At 56.3% G+C, this 23,621-nt stretch overlaps 1 protein-coding gene across 4 annotated transcripts; it reads left to right on the top strand.

Annotated features, from left to right (window-relative positions):
- Positions 1 to 4,644: 4,644 nt before the first annotated feature.
- SNCB (synuclein, beta) lies at positions 4,645 to 14,127 on the top strand. 4 transcript variants are annotated; one of them, XR_001138105.1, is made up of 7 exons: positions 4,645 to 4,908; positions 5,502 to 5,631; positions 8,528 to 8,569; positions 8,778 to 8,896; positions 13,063 to 13,152; positions 13,522 to 13,780; positions 13,963 to 13,993. XR_001138105.1 is itself a non-coding variant. In XM_012659478.1 (6 exons), the coding sequence occupies exons 2-6, from the start codon at positions 5,511 to 5,513 to the stop codon at positions 13,552 to 13,554; spliced, it is 405 nt and encodes a 134-aa protein (XP_012514932.1). In that variant the 5' UTR covers positions 4,645 to 4,908; positions 5,502 to 5,510; the 3' UTR covers positions 13,555 to 14,127. The 4 variants fall into 4 exon arrangements, 3 of the variants coding, with proteins under 3 accessions (XP_012514932.1, XP_012514933.1, XP_012514935.1); XM_012659478.1 differs by having other exon boundaries at positions 13,522 to 14,127; XM_012659479.1 differs by lacking the exon at positions 8,528 to 8,569 and having other exon boundaries at positions 4,651 to 4,908; positions 13,522 to 14,127.
- Positions 14,128 to 23,621: the final 9,494 nt, after the last annotated feature.

The following is a 23,621-nucleotide window of genomic DNA, read 5'->3' as shown; positions in this document are numbered from 1 at the left end:
TGCTGTCTGTCTGCATAGACGTGATGACTGCAGCTGCAGCAGCCATCCTGGACCATGAGGTGACCTGGAGGATGAAATCCCTGTACTAAGAATGCTGCATCAGAAAGTGGGCGTCTGGGTTCCTGACAACCGTGCAGTCACCACACCAACGGGAGACTGCTCTCCACTGGACTTTTCTAAGTGCAAGAGTAAGCGCCTGCTTCGCCTGAACTTCCGCACCAGCAGCCCAATGAACTTGACTTGGAGTTTAACCTATTTTCTGTTACCTCGACACTCTGGACTTTTCCGCCTGCTAGAACCTGTGGTGGGAATGCTGACCACCACTCGTAAGGTCGTTGTCATCTTTCAGCACCCGGCTTCAATGTCACTTTCTCCTGGAGGCTCCCCCTGCTGCCCCTTTCCTCTCTGGGCTCACCGCTGTTAGCTCCCAGCAGCCCCTCCTGCCAGGGAGAACTCCTCACCACTCGTCTCCTTGGGCCTCCTCCTCACTCTCTGCTGTGCCGTCTCACTGTTCCCCCAGGTTCCTCTGCCTCTGGCCACCCCTGAAGGTTGCAGTGTCTCAGGATTCTGTTCTCGGCCTTCTCTTCTTTTCACTCTCCACGTTCCCCTGGACAATGGCAGCCATCCTCATGGCTCCATCCCTGCCTCTCTGCTAGTGACTGCAAACCCAGCAGTGTACTGATCAAGCTTGGCCTTACTCATGAGAACAACTGTTAAAGGTTCAGGAGTTGTGCAAACCAGTTGTTATGGCCATTATTAAAAATCAAATCTGGCTAGGCATGGTGGTTCATGCCTGTAATCTCAGCACTTTGGGAGGCCGAAGAGGGAGGATCACTTGAGGCTAGGAGTTCAAAACCAGATTGGGCAATATACTGAGACCCGGTCTCTTCGAAAAATTTAAGAAATTAGCCAGGCATGGTGGCATGTGCTTATCGTCCCAGCTACTTGGGAGGCTGAGGCAGGAGGATCACTTGAGCCCAGGAATTGGAGGTTATAGTGAGCTATGGTGGTTCCACTGCACTCTAGTCTGGGTGACAGAGTGAGACCCTATCTCAAAAAAAAAAAAAAAATTAAATCATAAAAATTTACAATTAAATAAATTATGTTAAAAACAAAGATGATAAGCCAGGCAAGGTGGCTCATGCCTGTAATCCCAGCACTTTGGGAGGCTAAGGTGAGAGGATTGCTTGAGGCCAGGAGTACGAGACCCCAGCCTGGGAAACATGGTGAGACCCTGTCTCTCCAGAAAAGAATTTAAAAACTAGCCTGGTGTCATGGTGCACACCTGTAGTCTCAGCTACTCCAGAGGCTGAGGCAGGAGGATTGCTTGAGCCCAGTAGTTTGAGGCTGCAGTGAGCTATGATTGCGCCGCTGTACTCCAGCCTGGGAGACGGAGTGAAACTTTGTCTCAAAAAACCAAAACAAAACAGACAAAAACAAAGATGATAAATCTTCAAAATTAATAAATTTCTAATTATTTTACTATTATCTGTGCTCTTAAGATTATTTTTATCTACATTATCTATACCATGAAAATACCATATAACTGAACCAATTCTTTGTTCAGTGACATCACACTGATAGGTTGAAATCAACCATGGTGGGAGTATTTATACCATAGATATTGGCAAACGCTACAAATCTAGGTGTTCCTTCCCACCCCCGACCCCTCCCCCACCCCGACTTTGGAGAGCCACTGGTGCCATTTGCTAAAGACTCACTAGTACACCATGGCTCAAGTCTATGCCTGAAGTTGGTCTGGAGTGCTCTCCTGAGCTCCAGGCTCAGATAACATACTGTCCGCTGGACACCCCCTCACCCATAATGCCCCAGACAAGCTCGTTGTCATCTCCCGAAGCTGCTCTGCCCCTCAGTGCCCATTTCATTTTGCAGCATCATTGCTCACCCCATTGTCCAAGCCAGAAACCTGGGACTCTTGCTAGACTCGTCCCTCTCCCTCTTGCCCAACACCTAATAAGTCACCTTCTTAGTGTCATCCAAATCTCTCCCTGCAGTCCTGTTCCAGCCTCCCTGTGGCTTCCCCGGTTCAGGATTCCTGGTCCTGTGGACTCTGTCCTAGCTTCTTACTGATCTTTCTACACCAGCCTGGTCCTCCTCCAACCTACCTCCGTTTGGCCCCATAAAATGCAAATCTCATTAGGTTGCTCTTGTGCTTCTTTCAGTGACTTCCCATTTCCCATAATACGACGTATACAGACACCCTTCTGCATACATCACCTCTGGTCTTCTTTCTCTCTTCCTCCTCTCTACTCCCTCCTGGTCAGTCCTTTGTCCTTCATCCTTCATCACATACCCTGACACTCAGGGGTTCTTAATCTCAAGCCACAGAAATCACTCCCAGCCAATTTAAGCAGTTGGGGAGTTTATTAACAAATACTGGGCAGCTCAAAGAATCTCCAGGATGGCTGGTGAATTCACCCTGGAGACTACACAGCCTGTATTGATGCCCCCCAAATCCCACTGCCAGGCACACCCACGGAGATTTCCTTGACACTATGGCTGAGCATGGACAGTGCAGCTTGTCCTGTCAGTGCTGGACACTTCTAGAATGAGTGTCACTGTTGCCACCACCACAACCGTGGTCAGACTCCCCACTTCCCAGCTGCTGCCTGGCACCAGCTTTACGTTCCGAGCGTGGGGCTAGGGAGTCTGAGCCGCACCTGTCAGTCACTGCAGGGAAGTGGCTGCAGGCAAGACTGGGAAAGCAAGTATTTGGCAGTGTCGACTCTTAGAGGGGAAGACGGGCTCTGCCTCATAAGGTGCGAGGCCCCCAAATGTAGAAAAGGGGCAATTCCAATGCCAAGAGGCCAAAAATAATTCCCATGTTATTTTTTAAAATTATACAAGTAAAATACTATCCAAACAAAATAATCAAACAGCACAAAGAGGAAAAGTGATGAAATGTAATACTTCCCTCCCTGAGCCCTCTCAGTCCCATTTCCCAGGATCAGCTACAGTCAGCAGTGTTTTGGAAGTCCTTGTAGATGTGTTCTTTGTATATCTGCCTATAAATAAGTATGTATATATTTGTATATAAGGAGTTTGTGTGTAATGTATATAGTGTGTAAGAATGCATATATTAATATATAATCTATATTTTGATACATAGGAAATTATCATTTTCTATGTATCACAATTGGCTCATTCCACACATTACAGTTTGCACCTTGCTTCTCCCACTTAACACTATATCTTGACACGCTGCCACATCAGCCCCCATGAGCTCCTCCTTTCTAACCACGGCATAGCATTTCACTGGGTGGATATACCACAATTAACTAGCCAGTCCTCTACAGATAGTCATTTACATTATTTTTAGTTTTTTGCTACAACAAGCCATGCTGCAGTGAACATCCTGCACAAATGTCTGTGCACGTGTGTATGTAGAGATCCATGGATCAATTCCTGGAAGGGGAGCTGTTGGCTCAAAAGAAGCATGCATTTATGCTTTTGGTAAACATTGCCAAATTGTCTTCCAAAAAGTGTGCATCGATTTGCAGTCCTACCAGTGGCCTGTGAACATTTTTTTCCCCAGGCCCTGAAAAGTCTGGCTGCAGGCTGCCCCCTCACCTCATTACCTGTCACTTACACACCCTGAGTTTCTGGCCACAGTGCCTTTGCCCATGCTATACCCACGGCCTAAATTCCTCCTTCCCCCTTGTCTGCATGATGAAATCTTACTGGTCCTGCCAGGCCCCAGCTCAGATGTCACCTCCTCTTCATGGCCTTCCCTGACTCCCTCAAGCTGCCAGAGTCCCTTTCCTCTGGGATCCTGCAGCTTCTTGGGCATGGTACTATCATGGCACCAGCTGAGGGACTACTGTGTACCTGGCATCGTATGACCATTTTGACAATCTCCACCGTAACCACACAAAAAACGTAGTCATCTCCTCTTCCTCCTTCCATCTGTACTGCCTTCTGTTGTTCCTAAGCACAGTCATGCCTCAGGGCCTTTGCACTAGCAGTTCCCTCTCTATGGATCTTGCCCTCCCCTCATCTTGGCCTTGGTGCCTCTCTGGGGTCTCTGCTCCCATTCAGCTCCTCACAGAGGCCTTCCCTGACCACTGTGTCTCGAGCACCCCTCCTCTAGTCCCTCTGTAACGGCATCGTTTTATCATCTTCATACCACTTCTCACAAGCTGAAATAACCTTGTTTGGTCTAAGTGTTGATACATTTATTTTCTGTCCTGCCTCCCATCTCTGCACACACACCCTCCCCATGGCAAGCTCCTCCAGAGCAGTGACCTTGTTTTTCCTTTTCCCCTGCCTCCGGCCTGGAACCTGCCCCACCTGTCCCAGTGCTCAGTACCGTTCCTTGGATTAGCCGTCCATGTTCCACAGAAAAGGAACCTGGCATTCGGAAAGCGGAGCTGAGTGGCCCAAGTCCCGCAGTCACTAAGAAGCAAAGCTCGGATCGAGCCCACGTGAACCCTAGAGCCAGCCGCCTTTCTTCCCTGCTGCTGGCACGCCGCCTCGTCCCTCTCCCCCCATCTCCCCGCAGACCGCGCGGGGCTCACGCCCCCGCGTCCCCGGCGGCGCGTCCGGGCCAGCCCCGGGAGGCTCGTCAGCGGCGCGCGGTCACCCTCCCCGCCTCCTGTCAGTCAGGCCGAGGGGCGGGCAGCCGCCAGGGGGGGCGCTGAGCTCAGAGCTGCCGCAGCGCCGGCGCCGGAACCGAGCGCGAGCTGGCAGGGCGCGAGGAGCGAGCGGTGGCTGGCGACGCACCCCAGCCCCGGCCCTGCTGCGCCCCTGCCCAGGGCCCGCGCCCCGAGCGCCTGGCCACGGCCCGACCCCCTCCCGGCCCCGAGTCCACCCCGGCCCCGTCCAGCCGACCCCCGCGCCCGCCCGCCGCGGCCGCAGCTCCATCCCCTGCCCGGGCCCGGCATCCAGGTGAGGCGGCCGCGCGCCGAGGAAGAGGAATGGGCTGGGGATGGAGAGGGGACCGGGGTGGCAGGAGCAAGGGGATGGGAAATGGAGCGGGGTCTAGGGTGAGGGGGCGCCGGCGGGCGCGCGTCAGTGTGCACCCCGGGTATGTGTGTCGGCAGCTGTCTGGGTGGCCGTGTGGACGTGCGTCCGCGCCCGTGTGTGTCGGGGTGTTCGTGCGGGTTTGAGCATCTGCGTGTCCTGTATGTGCACGTGAGCTTGTCGGTGGTGTGTTTGTGTGCATGACCGTGTGACTCTGTCATGTGTGCACGGGCAGTCCAGGGTCTTCGCGCCGAGCCCAGCGCTCTGGTTTCGCGGGGCTGCAGGTTGCAGCGCCCCGGATAACCGAGGCATTGGCCCCTCCCGCGTCCCCGGGTTTCAAGGACGCTAGGACTCGCCGGGGCCCAGAGGCCTATCCCTGGGGAGTGGGGGCAAAGCGGGCTCAGAAGGGCGCCGCGGTCTCAGGGAGGGTGGGGAGGGGGCACCCACGTCCCTTGGGAAGGGCTGGGCTGAAGGGTGCGGGGCCAGCGCACCGGTGCCCCTGTGTTCGCCCTCCTCAGGCCGCCAGGATGGACGTGTTCATGAAGGGCCTGTCCATGGCCAAGGAGGGCGTTGTGGCTGCCGCGGAGAAAACCAAGCAGGGGGTCACTGAGGCGGCAGAGAAGACCAAGGAGGGCGTCCTCTACGTCGGTGGGCGAGGCACAGAGCTTCTGGGGTTCGGGGGCTCGCGTGTCCTCTGAGGGTGTGGGGCCGGGCCCTCTCCGGGAGTGGGGGACCTGGGTAGGAGAATATGAGTCAGCAGATGGGGCCAGGTCAGCAGGGGTCACTGGGGACATAGCCAGCAGATGGAAACCTGGGTTGGTGTCAGAAATGGGGACAGGGTAGGAGTTGGTGATGTTGAGGTTCAGCTGAAAGGCTGAACCAATGAGTGATCCAAGCAGAGAGCTTCCTTTTTGTTATTATCATTATTAATAGTTACCTGGTGTGGAATCCTCATTCTAGGCCAAGCACTGTGTAAAAAGCCATAACATCCATTACCTCATTTAATGCTCCCAGCCCATTCTACAGATCAGGGAAACTGAGGTTCCCAGAGGTCTAAATACCTTGCCCAAGGTCACATACATGGCAGAACCTGAAGCTGGACTTTGAACCCAGCTTTATAGACTCTGAAGCCCTCCCTCTCCCCTTGTGGGTCCTCCCTCCAGGCCTCCTCTCCAGCTACCTGCAAGGCTCAGGTGCTCTCCAGGCCTCCCTGCCTCCCATGCCTGTGGTCCCACCGTTGCCATCTCTCCTCCAGGTCCACCCTCCTTGTGGTTGCCAGCTGGTATCAGCAAAAAGGCCAGGTGGTTAAAATCTCTCACCCTAAGTGTGAAAGGAGACGGAGCCTGTGGGGTCATTTGCGTTAAATGGGGAAAAGGCTGGAAACTGACATTTGCTGAACCCATACAGTGATTCAGGACTTGCTTATGTGAAGCAGATATAATTATCCCCAATGCAGGCTCAAGAGGGCTAAATCACTTGCCCAGGGCCGTGGCAGATTTGGATTGTGGTAATTTGAAAAATATTTGGTGGCCACTTACGATGTGCCAGGCATTGTGTGGATGCTGGGGATGTAACGGGAACAGGAGGCCAAGGTGCCTGCTCTCCTGATGGTGATGCGGAGCATTTCAGTAGTGGGATTTGACAGCCAGTGGCTGGGTTGGGGACCACATGCGGGTAGGGTGAAGAGGGAGCTACCTGAGGAGGTGGCAAAGAGCCAGGTGGGGGCTGGAGGGATGCCGAAAAGGCAAGTGCAAAGGCCCCGAGGTGGGCTGGAGAATGGAGGGAAGGACGCAGCTGCAGGAGATGAGATCAGAGAGGTGGGCAGGAGCCAGGTCACAGGGGACCCTTGTCGGCCCAGGCAAAGCATTGTTGTAACTGCCGTGAGAGATCGTAAGCAAGGGACTGCCACGATCTGATTTCAGTTTAGAGAGGTCCTTCAGGCCTCTGGGGACAGAGCAACTTGCAGGGAGGCCCACTGGGAGGAAGTGTAGCCCCAGATAAGGGCGGCTGGCGTGAGGGCAGTGGCCATAGAGACCAGGAGAAGGATTGAGCCCACATTTGCCTGACCCCAGCTCTGGCCTCCCCTCTTCCTCCTCCCCAAGGCCTTTCGCTCCTGTTGGCCACTGGCACCCTGCCACTGTCTCCACTGTAGACTCAGCCCCTCCAAACCTTGCTTCCCTCCCCTTAGATTGGCACCACCTCCCCCTCCCCCTGCCTGGGAGCCCCCATGGCCTCTAGTTTCTACACATTAACCCGCAGGGCTCCACGCCCTGGCACTCAATGCCCTTCCTGGGCCTGCCTCAGTCTACGTTTCTCACCATACCCACGGCCGTGGCACATGGACAGCCCTGGAAGCGCACCTCTCCGTGCCTTGCCTGCGTGGGCCCCCGAGCCTGCGCCACCCTCTCCAGTCTCCTCTCTGATAGCCGCCTGCTCCCCGTTCCTCGAGGCCCGGGGAGTCCCCTCCTCACCCACACAACCCCTGGACCCTGCAAGTCTTCTCCCCACTGCGTGAGATCCAGGAACTGAATCTGCTCCACTCCTTCCTCCTCAGACAGTGTGCAAGTGCCCAGGGCCTGGCACAGAGCACGTGCAAACAAATGTTTGTGGGAGAAGGAATGGGGGGCACGCAGCCATGCCGTCCTGGCGCTGGTTCTGGCTGGCCTTCACCCTGAGAACCCTGTCTAACCACGCCGGCCTCCGCCTGCCCAGACACCCGTTTCGGGCTCTGTCAGCGGTTGTCCGGGTTGCCACATTGTCAGACGGGAGGCTCCCCACTCCTTTGAGGGCCCTCCAACCCAGATCAGGCCCGCTGGCCTTTCCCAACAGCCCCCATTTTGGTGTGAGCAAGTTGCTACCCTCCTGGGAAGGACCAGCCGGCAGTCACAATCTGCACATCACTTTTATTCCGGCCTGCACCTAAGACACCTCACACTGGCCAGGAGGGCTCTGCACCTCTGTTAGAGCCTTCCGAGGAGGTGGAGTGGGGGGCCGCCAGGGGAACCTTTGAAAGTGCACAGCTTTGTGCCCCGCAGCTCCGCCCCCACTCCCACCTCCTCCTGCCTTCCATCCTGGGCTGTGTACTCCTAGAGTGGCCGGTAGCTGAAATTTCGGACTCAGAAAGACTTGAGCTTGAATGCCTGTTCAGCCGCTTCCTAGTGGCAGGCCCCTTCCTGAGCTTCTGCTTTCAGTCTGTGCACCAGGACAATGACACCACCCACCTCCTGGGGCTAGGGCAAGATGAACGGGAAGGGCGAGTGCAGCCAACATCCACTAGAGGGGTGCAGGTTCCCATCAGGCGGGGAAGAACCGGAAGTCCTAAGGACGTGGGCGCGGAGGGGTGGGGGGCTCAGGGCTGCGATGAGAAGAGGGAGTTAGCATGAGGGCAGGCGTTGTGGGATGTTGGCATCCAAGGGGGCAGTGACGGGGCCAGGATGCCCACTGCCACCAGGGTCCCTCTGCCCACTCTGTCACCACTGTGCTATGCTGGAGCCTCTGTTCCCTCAGCTCAGAGCCCTTAAATGTGCTCTTTTTCTCCCCGCAGGAAGCAAGACCCGAGAAGGGGTGGTACAAGGTGTGGCTTCAGGTACCAGCCCAGACCTGGTGCAACCCCCTTCTCTCACCCCAGCCTATGATCCGGCTGGGAACCTGAGGGGAGGGGCAGGGCAGGGGACTCCCAGGGTTTTGTGGGGGTGCACCATGGGGAGGGCAGGCCCTGGGATACTGCACGAGGGGCATCTGTGCCTCCTTCACCCTGGCCCCCAAACCCCTTCCCCACCCCCTCCTTGCTGCAGTGGCCGAGAAAACCAAGGAGCAAGCCTCACATCTGGGAGGAGCTGTGTTCTCTGGGGCCGGGAACATAGCAGCGGCCACAGGCCTGGTGAAAAAGGAGGAATTCCCCAGCGATCTGAAGGTGAGCGGTCTTCCCACCACACGGGCACACACACTAGGCACACAGAGAGACCTGCTGCCATCCTCCGCTGTGCCCCCACCCCCACCGCCACCAACCTGTGCTACAAGCCACCTTGCCTCACGTTGTGCTGGGCTGTGCTAGACTCGGCTCAGAATGAGCTGGAAGGAAGGTGTGCATGGGAGTGATACTTCCTGTGACAGGGACCCAGACCTGGCCGTCTTCGTGTGTCCTGCTTGTCAGCGTGACCCAGACTACTTCTGGCTGTGTCTGCATGTGTCACTGATTGTTCATTCATTTCTTTTTTTTTTTTTCTTTTTTGAGACAGAGTCTTGCTCTGTTGCCCGGGCTAGAGTGCCGTGGCGTCAGCCTAGCTCACAGCAACCTCAAACTCCTGGGCTCAAGCGATCCTCCTGCCTCAGCCTCCCGAGTAGCTGGGACTACAGGCATGCGCCACCATGCCCGGCTGATTTTTTCTACATATATATTTTTTAGTTGTCCAGATCATTTCTTTCTATTTTTTAGTAGAGACGAGGTCTCGCTCTTGCTCAGGTGGGTCTCGCTCTTGTTCAGGCTGGTCTCGAACTCCTGACCTTGAGCGATCCACCCGCCTCAGCCTCCCAGAGTGCTAGGATTATAGGCGTGAGCCACCGTGCCCGGCCTGTTCATTCATTTCTTTTCATTCAACAAATATCCATCTAGAGAGGAATTGTTCTAGAGGTTGCCGAAGCTGACATTGTAGTGGGAGCAGACAGGCAGTAAAAAGCAAGCCCGTGAACAAGATGGTTTCAGACAGGAATGAGCGCTGGGGGAAGAGGCAGCGGGGGTAATGGGCTAGAGTCAAGGGGGGAGAGGGCTACTTCAGCTGTGGGGCCTCTCTGACAAGGTGCCATTTGGGCTGACACTCAAGGCATGGGAGAGATGCAGGCGTGAGATACGATGTTCGGGAAGCGTGTTTCAGGCAGTAGGAAAGGCAAGTGCGAAGGCCCTGAGGCAGGTGTGAGCAGGTGTCGGCCATGAGGGGTGGGGGTGGTCTGTATACTGCACGTTTGCGCAGGCATGTCTCCCCAGGGGAGCAGTGCTGGCGACTCGTGAGTGCGTGGAGACAGAGGTCCTCATTGGGAGCCCCTGTAGGGTTAGAGCTGTGAGCTCTGGAGCCCCCAGAGCTGGGTTTCAATCCCAACTCTGCCACTTGCTGGCTACATGACCCTGGGCAGTCCTGTCATGCCTTTGGGTCTGATTATTTGCTGGTGAAGTGGAAGATGGACACGATAGGATTCTTATGCAGATTGGAGATAATACAGATTAGAGGTTCTCAAAACTTGAGTGTTTATCAGAATCACAACGAGGCCGGGTTAAAATACAGATTGTGGGCCCCATCCCTAGCATTTCTGATTCAGGAGGTCTGAGGTAGGGCCCGAGAATTTGCCTTTCTGACAAGTACCCAAGTGATGCTAACACTGTGGTACCAGGGAACATACTTACGTAAAGAGCCTGGCTTGCAGGCTCTTGTACCGAGTCCCCAGTACGAGATCGTGGCCACACGATTGTGCAAGCAGTCCATGTCTGCCCCTACAGACTCATGTGACCACGGCTGTGTGTGCAAGTGTGCCACCATGACAGTGTGCTCTGTGGACCTATACGTGTGTGTACAGATAGTCCTCTCCTGGGTGCTCTGTGTCCGTCCACTGACACGTGCAGACTCTGCCTCCATGGGAGCGGCGGCCCTTTCTTCACCATTCGGTTTGGGTGATTAGCTTGCATTCAGCGTGAGTGTATCCACCAGGCCGCGGGAGACCCCACACCGCCCTCTGCTCCAGACCTTTTGTACAGTTGGGGGTCTTTCTACTGTCAGAAGTCTAGGTCTTGACTCAGAAGTTCTAGTTCAAGTCCTGCCTCTGCATTTTACCATCTGTGTGTGACTTCCCATTTCTTATAATCATGTTACCAGTAATCGTTCCCATGCATTGATCTCTTGTCCGAGTAGGCACTGTCCCCGACGTTTTACGTGGAGTGACTCATTGACTGTTCACAGCGTGCCTGTGAGCAAGGCACTGTAGCAGCCCATTTTACAGATGAAACTCAGGCTCAGAGAGGTGAAATGACTTGCCCAAGATCCCAGTTCCTGCCTGCCTCCCGTATGAGGTGGTTGGACGATAAGCTCAGGTCCACGTCCCTGGAGTCCCTTGGTGCTGACACAGGGCCAGGCCCTGTGCTGGGAGGCGGCGTGCAGACAGACGCAGGTCTGGCCTGACGTGTTGGCCTTGAGGCTGCATGTGATGGGCCTTTGCACAGACTCATTTCTCTCTGGCTGCCTGCCTCCTACCAGTGCTTGTTGATGCAGCAAGGCTGCTCTCTCAAGGGAGCTCAAGATCGTAGAGTTAGAATCCAAACAGCGGCCCTTTGGGGCCCCGGGATGTGGGGAGCCCATGCAAGCCCAGGGTCAGCATTTCTGAGAGTCTCTGCGTTCCAGCTTGTTTTCCACCATCGTTGTGGAACCCTCGCCGTCCTCCCACGGAGTGGAGAGCACTGTCCTGGCTTCCCAGCAGAGGCTGCTGAGATCAGAGGTGAAATGACTTGCCTCATGCTAGCTAGCTAGTGAGTAGCAAGGCTGGGGTTTCTTTAAGTGAACTTTTTACTGAAGTACAACACACAAGCAGAAAAGCTGCAGCCCCGAGACATTTTCATAAAGGGAACTCCCCCACAGAACCAGCGGCCAGCTCAAGATAGAACATCCTACCCCCAGGGCCAGGAGCAGGGTGAGACAAGGGAGGTGTCTAGGGACTCACTGTGGGGTCTCAGATTCATGGCCCCCAGAGCAAGTGCCTCCCTACCATTTGCCCCCTAAGCACCTCGCTCTGGTCCCCGCCAAGGGGAACTGCGTCCTGACTTCTGTCACCAATGGTCAGTTGGGTGTTTTCACTGCGTGTCATGTTATTGTACACACGTGCTGTTCTGTATCTGGCTCTTTTCATTCTCGGTACGTTGTGCTCTTGTACGTGTTGTCGTTCTTCATTCCTGTGTCGTGTTCTGTTGTGTGGTTACCCTACAATGTCCACATCCATTCGACCGCTGTTGGCCATCTGGGTTGTTTCCAAACAATGTGCTCAAGCTGGGATTTTGCTGGGCTCTTTAACACTATGTTTCTTCCCTGGGTTCTGGTCATAGCTGGGTGAGTTAGGGACAAGTTAACATTTCCATACCTCCTGGGCCTTGGCATACCCATCTGTGCGATGGGGGAAATAAGCCGGATCAGGAGCTTCAAACTCACGCGCCCACAGGGCCCACCTAGACAGGTAATGTGAAGGAGCTGGAGCTGCCCGGATGGGGTTGGGGCAACCAGAGGCCAGACGCGGTCAGCACAGGCCTTCCCAGCGCCAGCCCTCCAGGATCCCAGGTGTGTGTCAGCCCACATGAGGCTTTGTACAGCCGTGCGTGTACCCCGGACTAACTTGCGTGCAGCCAGCTCAGTCCCATGATTGTGCACATACATGTGCTCGCCTGCAGGTGGCCGGCCATGTGTCTGGCAGTGCCCCCACATGCATGCCCACTGGTCTGTGCCTGTCTGGGCAGCAGATGCAGGGGGGAGGGGAGAGTCTTAGCTCACACATCCAAGCAACACCACGAGCTGTTGCTTCCAGCTTATCTTAAAATAGCAGCAGCTGAAGAAACCAGGCCACAGAGGGCCCTGGGGGAGGGATGGGTGGAAGATGGCAGAGGAATGGCTCAGCGCCCCTGCCCAGCCCTGTCCCTGGGCCTCCATCTCCCTCCAGCCCAGGGGAGCCCCCAGAGCTATCTCTGGGGTCCCCATGCCCAGCACAGAGCCTGACACCAGGGAGTGAGGGATGAATGGGTGGCTGAGTGCGCCATCTCTCCTGCCCGTCCCATCAGGCCAAATGCTGGGAGTGCAGGCGGCTGCCAGGTGCTAAGGGGAGGGGTACGGAGAGCCCAGCTCTCCCTCCACACCCTCAACTGATTTTGGGGGGGCTTCACCCTTCACACCTCCATCCCACTTCCAAGGCACTCCAAATAAACAATTTAATTAAAAATTCTCCTGGCACTGCCAACCCACCCTAGCCTTCCCCACTCTTCCAGTCAGCCAAAAGCTCACCAGCATAGGAATTTGGGGGGTATCCTGGTTCACCGGCCTTGCCCCTCTCTGTCCACAGCCAGAGGAAGTGGCCCAGGAAGCTGCTGAGGAACCACTGATTGAGCCCCTGATGGAGCCAGAAGGGGAAAGTTATGAGGAACCACCCCAGGTGAGGGGGCAGCGGGGCTGGGTGGGGCTTTGGGCATCGTGAAGATTGCTGCTGTCCCTAGCTGGCTTGGGAGGTCCCTGGCATGATAAGGTTGGGCCAGGGAGCTTCAGGCCCCCTATTCTAGAATCCAGGGCCCAGGAGGTGGGAGGAGGGAGGGGATGACAGATGGAGCCTGGTGCTGGGCCCCAGGCACCCCTGCCCAGGAATAGCTAAGTTGTCCCCAACTTCCAGGTTCCTCCCCTGCCCGTGGCGGGAGCATGCACTATTCTTTCTTGAGGGGGAGGGATCTCAGGCCCGGGGCTTGGCCGCAGGTCTCCAACCCCTCCTCCCTTTTGCTCTTCTCTACTCCACCCCGTCCCTCTGATGCAGGAGGAGTATCAGGAGTATGAACCAGAGGCGTAAGGGCCCAGGACGGCCCCCACCAGCAGCACAATTCCTCCCCTGCCCCGTCCCCCAGAGCCAGGGCTGTCCTTCTACCCCTTCTCCCCAAACACGAGATCTTCCTTCCGCTCTGAGGCGCCCCCTCGGAGCCTGTGTTGGTGTTTGTCCGTCTGTCTGTCCCACCCGCCCGCGTCCAACCCTGGGGCATGGATAGGGCCCGGGCCGCGGCCGCGGCTCGCCCCATCCTGTCCAGTGTCTGCGTGGATGTAGCATGTTCTACGTGTTTTTAAAAGAAGATCGGAAAGCGACGGCTCCTTCCCTGCCCCCGACAGAGGCTCTCCCAGGGGCCCCCCCGGGCAGCCCCAGAGCACCCCACCCCACTCCCACATTGACCCCAAGAGCTTTTTTTTTTTTAACCAAAACCAGGAGCCAGGCTGTGCCATGCCCCCTCCCTCAGCCGGCCCGGTCCGAGCGCGGGCTTCCTGTGTTGTGATTGTGGCATGGAGAGTCCCCCACCGCCCCGTGTGAGCGTGTCCCGGGCGGGCGGGCCCGGCCGCCCCCCGCGTGTCCATGAATAAAGCCAATCTGTCTGTAGCCAGCGCCGCAGGGGCTGGGCCGGGCCGGGCTGGGGACCGCGGCGGCGGCGGGTCTCGAAGGTCCGAGTCCGCCTCTCTCAGCTCTTCGGAGGGTGGCACGCTCAGCCCAGGTACAAGACGCGGGCCTCCGCTTCTCCATCTCCCGCCCTCCCCCGGCTGACAGGAGAGGGAGGCCCCGGGGCTGGGACAAGCAGGGGGCTGCGCGGCGGGAAGGTGGCCTCGGGCGCCACCTGCTGGGCCGTAAAGTGCCCGCCGGGAGCGCAGCACGCACCCCGGCCGGCCGCGCACGCGGACACGCGCCCACGCACGCTGACGAACACGTGCGGTCCCCGCGCGCTCCCGGCGGCACGCGCGCCGCGGGGACGGCTTTGGAAGCCGGTGGCGCGGGCGCCGGGTGCCCGCCCAAGGAGAGCGGAGGCGGGCAGTCGCCGCAGCCTCTGGAGCTGCCCCGTGCGAAGGCGCCCGAGAGTTCGGGGCCTCGGCCGAGGCGGGCGGCCCGCGGAAACCCGGGAAGCTGGCCGGGAGCCTGGAGCTCTTCGCGACCGGCTCTAGGGGCCCTCAGCGTCGGCGCCGATCCCGCAGGCTTCGCCTCGGTCGGCGCAGAGGCCCCTGCGAGCCCCGCCCCCGCAGGAGCTGGGCCGGGCTTTGCCGCGACAGCCCCGCCTCGCCTGGGCAAGACCTCGCTGGTTCGTGTGCCTGGTCCGCCTCGAGTCGGTGCCGAAGCCCTCCCTCACCCTCCAGCCCCACAGCTGGAAGCAGCTTGCTCTCTTCACTTAGCCCCCAGCGTCAGCACCAGCTCGTTCGCCGAGTTGCTGGGGGCACGAGGTGGTGCCAAGCCTGGGAAGGCCTCGAACGCTGCGGGAGATCCTTCGGCTGGGTCACTCTGGGCTGCAGTGTGGAGGCCTTTATTTCCGAAAGTAGGAGGCCGCTGGCAGATGGGTGCATAGGAGAACAAACCGGTGGGCTTGGTTGGAGTCTCTGACTCACTTACGTGAGGGTGCCAGGAGCTCCAGATCCCTTTGGCTGAAATAAGGCACAGCTCACAGTCTGCAGGGACTGCAAACTCGTGGCCCTCAGGCTGAATTTGGCCTGTAGATACGTTTAATTTGCTAGCACAAGTTTTTAAGTTTTCAAAATTTGAATACCTTTGAGTTGGGCAAACCTTTTCCAGTTGGCCGAGGCCTTTTCCCTCCCTTTTGTATTACACCCATCCACTTCACTCTTTTTCACGAACTGCCTGGCCTCTAAAGACTGAGTTTTGCAAACCTCCTATCCAGCTACCAAGCACCTGATCCCCATTTTTAAATGCCAAAACCAGCTTCACCATCTGGGCTGTGGGGATATTTATTCTTCCTTCCTGGGTGCCAAACCCCACACCTGGCCCCACTGAGAACAGTTCTGTTCAGAGACCAGTGTTCTCATCTGCCAGGGTCACTTTAAATGCATTCCAGGCACTGGCCCAGAAATGTCAGCAGAAGACGCTAGCCCTGTGTCAGACGTCAGGCAGCCCTGACTGCTGCCTGCGTGGGTCTGTGGGCCCACACAGCTCCTCCCTGTGACAGGGACAGAGCCATTTCCCAAGTGCCAGTATATCCCAAGCAAACAACATGTATCTCCAGTAATTTCACTTGAAACCACCCTCATGGCTTGTTGTTAGCCTCAACTTACAGAGGAGGGAATGAAGGCCAGAGAGGCAGTCACCTGTCCTTGGTCACGTTGCTGGGAAGTGGCAAAGGCCACATTCAGCCCCAAGCCTAACTCCAAAGTCTAACTCCTTTGGAATTCCAAAAGGGGCTTGCTCTGGCTGTGAGGGGAGACAAACAAAAAACGCCAACAGCAGGAGAGTGTGGAAGCAGCACCGAGGAGTTTAGAGACGCTAGTGCAATGCCATGGAGACTAGGAACGAGACTGTGTGTGCGGCGGGGGTTGAGCTGTGTGTGTGCACTTACATATGCGGTATGGGCATGCGGGCATGCTATGTCGGTATCTGTGTTCACGCATGCACACAGATGTCCACGTGTGTTGTGTGTGTTCATTTAGTCACCCAACAGTGTGCACCGCACACCTGCTCTGTTCTTAGAAGTGAGGGCTGCAGGGGACAGCCCTGCGGGTCACTGCTCCAACAGAACCCACCTTCCAGTGATCACAAAATGATCGGTAAACATGGGTGACAAGATGATTTCAAGTTTCATGAAGAATGTGAAACAGTGATAGGATACACTATGACAGAGAGGCGGTGGCAAGCAACGTTGAAATAGTGTGGCCAGGTCAGCGGTCTGAGGAGGTGGGGCTGGGCCGAAGGCTGAATTAGCAGAGGGTTGCGTGGGAGGATGTGCGGGAGGGCTGCTGTGGGTGGAAGAGGAGCCCACCTCTCTGTGTCTGCGTGTCCTTGGGTGGTTGTCGAGGCTGAGCCCTGCCAGGCCACCACGCCTGACCCACGCTTTCCCTTCCTTTGCCTGCACTCATTCCTCCATCTGCACAGCTGCCCTCCACTCAGCCTGTTGAAATCTTGCCTCCTCGAAGCTTTCCCTGGTCTTCTGACCAGCAGGGACTTTTTCCTCATCACCCCCATCCCACCTCTGGTGGCGCCCTGGGGGCCCTTGCTGGGTGCCTAACTGGAAAATGGCCCTCTCCCCCTGAGGAAGGGCTGGGGGCTGTCCCCATATCTCCCCCATCTGCCCCAGTCTCCCCACCCCCAGTAACGCAGCCCCGCAGCTTTCTCTGGCACTTTATTTTTGTTTTCTCCCTTCCCTATTTATAGCTCTCTCCCCTCCGAACCATCCCTGCATCCATCCCGTTGCTTAGAGACCAGCTCTGGGCTGAGGGAAAGCCAGGCCGAGCCCAGGCAGGGGGAAAGGGAGAGCTGTCACCCACGCCCCCCTCAGCACCACCCCTGGGCTCCCAGAAGCCCACCCCTCCCTCTGCCCAGCACCCACAGTGTTTTTTCAAAGAGTAAACAAAATGTGACAAGCAGCAGCCTTTGTGAAGTCCTTCGTGGTTTCTAAAGGGCATGATGAGCGTGATTTCGCGTGCGACTCTCCATAGCCTGCCCTGCCCAAGGCCTGGATCCATTTTTTCAAATGAGGAAACCGAGGCCTCAGGAAGCAAATGTCCCACAACCAAAGCCTTCTCCGTAGAACCATCACGCTCAGGATTTGTTAGCCCGGGGTATTGGCCTGAAACACTGAAAAGAAGACTCGAAAGCATAAATAATTCCATAATCCATTAATTGCAGAAGAGTAAAGAGAAAATAGAAAAATTTTGTGACAGTCCTGCCACATACCAAGCCACTAGTTGCCTCCACCATGCCCTGTGCCATGCACCCTGCCATGCTCCCTCAATGCCCCCACTATGGCCCCTCCATGCCCCAACCATGCCGCTCCACTGTGGCCCCACCATGGCCCCCACATGCCTCCCACCTGTTCCCACTATGCCCACCTGCAGCTCCACTAAGTAATTCCACGGATTGGACCAGGAGGCCTGAGCTTGCTTCCTGGCTCTGTCAGTTCACCAACTGTGTGGCACTGGACAGTTCACAAAACCCTCGGAGCCTTGGTTTCCTCTGCTCCAAAGTAAGGATGCTAATTTCTATCCCATAGGACTAGTAGGAGAATTAAATGCAATACTGATGAGAAAGTGTAAACTCTGTAAACTAGAGTACTGTAAAATGTGAGTGATCAATTAGAATAAGGTTGTTGGCCAGGTGTGGTGGCTCACACCTGTAATCCCAGCCCTTTGGGAGGCCTGGGCAGGAGGATCACTTGAAGCCAGGAGTTCAAGATCAGCCTGGGCAAAATAGTAAGGCCCCATCTGTAAAAACTTTAAAAATTAGCCAGGCCTGGTAGTGCACGCCTAAAGTCCCAGCTACTCAGGGGGCTGAGGTGGGAGGATCGCATCAGCCCAGGAGCTCAGAGCTGCAGTGAGCTATGATTGATCACACCACTGCACTCAGCCTAGGCCACAGAGAGCCACCCTGTCTCTAAGAAAAAAAAAATATTGTTGTTGTTATTATTAGGGCCAAGAGGTGGGGGATTAGAGAGGGAGCCACTGGCCAGTGTCCAGGCAGAACAAGGGGCATGGGTGGGGCCGCCTAAGAGTGCCTGCAGACTGCCAGGGAGTAGTGGGGGTCACAGAGACCCTCTTGGGCCTGATTACTCCTTCTTTTTTTTTTTTAAGCCAGTCAAATTTAGCAGTGGGGGGTTGAATACCAACTTTAGTGACACTAATGTTAATAAGTTCTGATAACCCACTACCATCGGACCAGCCTCATTACTCCTTCTTAAGAGCCCCATTCCTTACTGCCTGCCCCCCACTCTCTGCCTCCGCCCCTGCCCCCCACCCTGCCCAAGGCCCAGCTCTGCCTTCCAAATAGGCTCTCCGGGCAGAAAGGGGGAGGGGGCTGCCCAGAAGCAGCTGGGCCATGATTCAGCCTGAATCACCCACCCAGATCCTGGGGCTGCCCCAGCCGGGCAGGGCCTGCAGCTACTGGGGGTGAGGGGCTCACATCGAGGGAGGGAGGGAGCCTTGTGCGGGCAGCAGGGTGTGCTCATGTGTGCCGGGGCCAGGGACTCTCATGAACATCAGGGCAGCACCATGAGGGCCTGTGGTGGTGCATGTGAGGAGGTCGGGGTGCAGAAGGCAACCCCAGGGCATCAGTTATCCGGGCTGACAGAGGAGGCGCGTTTGTGTGTGTGTGTGTGTGTGTATGTGTGTGTGTGTGTGTGTGTAGGGGTGTGCGCGTGCATGGGGTGTTGCACGTATATCTAAGCAGGGCTAATAGTGTGGCTGGAGTTTGACTCCCAGCTTTGTTGCTTTCTAGTTGTGTGACCCTGGCAAGTTATTATACTTAACCTCCCTGAACTCCAGTTTCCTCACCTATGAAATGGGAACAATCATAGGATTGCCTCAGACGATTGTCCTTAGGAATTAAATAGAATGCGGTGATGACTATAAAACACTTGGGCAGTCAGAATGGCACACTCCTATCACCCTCATCATCATCTAGGGTATGTCGGGTTATATATACATTGCAGACACAAGGACGGGTGTGTGTGTATCTGAGCGTCAAAGATGTGTCTGTACAACGCTCAAGGAGTGTGGTGTCTGGGTGTTCCCTGGAGGAGTGTGTGAATGTATATTGTATGTGCATCCTTAAAGCAAACACAAGAACTTCACAGAAAGTTGGGTTTATCTAGCACTGCCTGCCGTATGATACCCCCCAGCCACCCACACACACAGAGCACACACCTTCCCTGTGGTCTGTAATTTGCTGAAATTAGGCCTAGAACAGAACCAGTGTCCAGGCAAAGGGGTCAGGAACCATGGATGCTGTTGTATGGGGAATCTCAGACCTTCTTCAAAGCCTTTAGCCTCAAGCAAAGCTGGAATGGGGGTAGCTGGCTAGACTCCAAGGGAGGGTGTGCCTGGGTGTGAAGGGGAGATTGTGTTTCACTGCGGAGACAGGAATATGATATGGACATGAGAGAGAACAGGATACACTGCGTGTGTGTGTGTGCAGGGGTGGCATGGGGGGGGTGGCTGCTGTCTCCGCTCCAGTACAGTCTGCTTGTCTCCATGGCGCCTGTTGCCACACATGCTTGCTTTTCGGAAAGTCACTGGGATTGTTTATTCCACCCCCGGCCTGGGCGCCAGCCAAGGAGCTGCAGGCACTTGTTTATCTTCTGGTGCGTACGCGTGTGTATGGCTCCCCAGCGGCAGGCCAACCTGAGATACGCACACACACTCACCCGAACGGTGTGGGTGAACGTTTTGGTTGTCACAGGGTAAGCCCGAACCCCAGGATGAGCCACGACCCAGGGCCAAACAGTCTCCACACAGGGACAAAGATGACCCCTAGCAACTCCAGGTCCACGAGTGCACCACCAATTTAGCAACCGCCAAAGCTCCAAGAAACTCTGAGAACCAGTTGTCCTGGTTTTGGTTCCATGTCTTACCCTCACCCTCCAAATGAATCACTGACAGCGACTGGCCAGGCCTGGGTCACCACTCAGCCCTCTGGCAGTGGGGTCCATCACACCCCGCCACGTGGACTGGGGTGGGGAGGTGGCCTCCCCAAGGAAAATGGAAGTGCTATGGTCACAACAGGGTGCACAGTGCCGGGCTCGCCTTAACACTGGCGTCCGCTGCAAGGGCCTGCACTTTGCCAGGTCCTTGGTGTAGTCTTTCTCCCTACATCCTACTCAAAGCGCTGAGAGCCAAGCATTCCGCATGAGGAAGTTCAGGCTCACAGAGACCTCAGCCGAGGCCACGCAGCTAGTAACTGCCTAAGCCAGGACTGAACCCACGCTGACGGCCTCCATGCCTGTTGAAGTTCCTCCTTTACTTTAGCAAGTGCTTTATTTTGTTGTCTGGAGATTCTTATTTTTTTAAAAAATGTTTTTTATCAAGAAGCCCTTATGGAATAAGAGTGGTCACAAAGCATGGCAGAGGACACAGATGAAAAGAGGCCCCCACTGTGCCCACATAGCAGACATTGCCAGAGCTCCCCCCACATCCCCTCAGATGCCCTTACCATTTCTGTGCCCACAGCAGGACAGCCAGTACCTGCATCTTGGTCAGGCATCTCTCAGGCTGGTGGGACCCACACGCACTGTGGGCCAGAAGTGTCTGGGAGTTAACACATAGCCCCATGCAACGCACCCAGGGAGGCCCTTGGCCGATGTCTGCGAGGTGTTGGGATATAAACACCCCGGCTCCCTTGCCCTCAGCCGGGGGAATTGTGAAGTGTGCATTTGCTCAGTTGCCCAAGGCTGCTCTGCAGGGTTAAGCTTCACTCACCCACTGTGGTAGACGACCTTGTACTGGCTGCCCTCCCTTCCTCCGCCACCTTCCCACTCCCCCGCTGGTGTCCTTGCACCTCATAAATAAACCACACACCTCAGGGTCTCAGAGCTGCCCCGGGGCTCTGGCTGCCATCCCCTCCTTCCACCTGAGCCTCTGGGCCCAGCTCTCATGCTCTCTCTTCCCCTTTCTCTGCACTGGGCCCTCCCATCGGGGTTTGAATGCCTTCAAGTCTCCTTCTTAACCTCCTATTCCCCTGTACAGACTGTCACTCTCTTTTCTCTCTCCAAGCCCAGACTTTTTGAGGCAGTTGTTCACTTGCTCACTCTACTTCCGAACTCCCATTTTCTCACCACCCCCCCGTGACAACCTCTGCCTTCCACTCCACCCCTTCACTGTGCTCTCAAGTTTCCAGTTGCCTTCTTTTCAAGTCCAGAAGACACCGTCAGGCTATATCTTGCCTTCCTGACGCGGTTGGTATTGCCCTCCTTCTGGAACATTCTCTCCCCTTGGCTTCTGAGATGTCACACTCTCCTAGGTTTCTTCTGGCTTCTCAAACCACTGTTTCCCATTTTTCTCTGCAGCCGTCTTTTCCTGGTTGGTCCCTTAATGTTGGTGGTCCTGTGGGTTGGCCTCGGGCCCTGCTGTCTCCCTCTCTGGTCCACGCTCTCCTTCCATGTGCTAACACCCCCCACACACCCTCCACCACCAGCTCTCAGGTGAGGGCTCCCTAGTCTGTCCCCAGCCTTGGCCACTCTGGAGCTCAGCTCCGGACTCAAATGTCTCAGTGTGGACATCCTATGAACCCCTCCTTTCCCCAGGGCTCATCAGCTGTCCTCCATCCACCGGGCTTCCCCAGGCAAAACCCCAGAGAGGCAGCAGAATCCCCTCTCCGCTCGCGCCCACTCCCACCTCTCTCCCAAGGCCTATTGATTCTACCCCAGGCTGGTATCCTATTCGACCCTCCTCTCCATGCCAACAAATGCTGCCGCAGTTCAGGCAACATCGGCCCTCACTCGAACGACTGCCACAGCCTCCCCACTCATGCCTCGTCCCTGCTCCTGTCCACCCTCGTCCTGCCCCAGGGGGACATTTTTAAATCACAGGTTGGTTTTCACCACTTTTTACATCTGTGAATCTCCTCCCCTAGCCTCGATTTCTTCATCTGTATCATGGAGCCAATAATGTTTACCTTGAGGGGCCGTAGGGAAAGTAAAATTAAATGAAGAAAGTGGAATAGGGTTTGCAACTCTGAAGTGAAAGCCCTTGTGGGCAGTGAATGAGCAAATTTCAGGACCGGAAATGTTGGGAAGCAGCCCTGGTGGGTGCTGTCCGCGGTGCTGAAACTGATCCCACACGCTGAGGTTTCCTCCCTCGCTGGGATGCTAGATCAAGACGCTGGTCCCAGGGGTTTTCTTCATTTTCCATCTAGTTTTTTTTTTTTAATCTTTTTTTTAAAAAATATTACGGTGACTTATGGGTCACTAAATAAGAAAGAGGAATAAAACGTAAGAGTGAAGCGTGAGGTTTCAGGAGGTAGTCTGCATAGGTTTGTAATCCCAGCTCCATTACCAACCAGCTGCGTGACCACAAATAAGTTACTTACCTGCGTCTGTCTTCTTATCTGAAAAATGGGGATATAATACATTAATATTAATTTACTCCGAAGCGATTGAAATTAAATGAAATTGAAATTAAATGAAACCTATAAGCAAAATCTTAGCAGTGTCTGTCCCTACCAAAGCGTTTCCTTAACGTTAGTTGTTACTATTTTTAGTAACCGGTTTCATAGAATAGGCGCGAGAGGGTTTGTCACCTCTAGGACAATTACAGAATTATTTTTATCTCCTCTGGGAAGCCGAGGGGAAGAGGACCAGTTCTCTGCCAGGAAACGTGGGGAGAGTGGGCAGAAAGTCCTCCTGTCCTTGGCAATTCAGATTTAACTGGAAGCCCCTGAACACCTACCTCAGGCTCCTTTATCCTTCTAAGGTATCTATCTACAAAGTAATTAATGTTAATCCCATTTTACAGATCAGGAAACTGAGGCTCAGAGGGGGAAATGCTCCAGCGCGCCCGGGAGGAGGAACATGGAGTTACGCGGACCTGAGCACGGCCCCCTTGCCGGGGAGGCCCCCGCGGGAACGGAGGCTCCTCTCGGGCACCAGCCCCGCGGGCGTCCCCGCCGCTCGCCGAGTGTGCGCGGCGAGACAAAGGGCCGGGGCGGGGCGGGCCGGGGCGGGAGAAGGCCGGAAGTACGGCCGAGGGGGACGCGGGAAATTCCCTCGCAGGCGGAGCTCAGGGGTCGCGCCGACCTGGGTCCCCATCGCAGGGGCTCTCGGATCCCCAAATCCGTCCTCAGTAAAACACGGAGAGGGCACTCGCGGGGCTGGGCTGGTGACTCGGACACCGCGCCCGCCCCGGCAGCGCGCAGCGGACGGGCAGCTGCTCTGCCCCTCAGTCTGCGCGTCTGTGAAATGGGACCCCGGCCGGGGACTGCGGGGGAGCCCGGGGCGGCGGGGACGGGCGGCGGGCGCGGGCCGCCCGCCCCTCCTCCGGCCCGGCCCCCGCGGGCACCGCCCCCTCCCGCATTCCGAGGCCGCCAGCAGGCCAGCGCGCATGCCCGGGGCGGGGCGCGGGCGGGAGCGCGGAGCCGGCGCGGGGGACGGCGGCGCGGAGTCTGCGGGTCGGCCG

This window comes from Propithecus coquereli, unplaced genomic scaffold (assembly GCF_000956105.1).
Source record: "Propithecus coquereli isolate 6110/MARCELLA unplaced genomic scaffold, Pcoq_1.0 Scaffold619, whole genome shotgun sequence".
NCBI lineage: Eukaryota > Metazoa > Chordata > Mammalia > Primates > Indriidae > Propithecus > Propithecus coquereli.
Note: the sequence above shows the minus strand (reverse complement) of the source record. Positions and strands in the feature narration are given on the sequence as shown.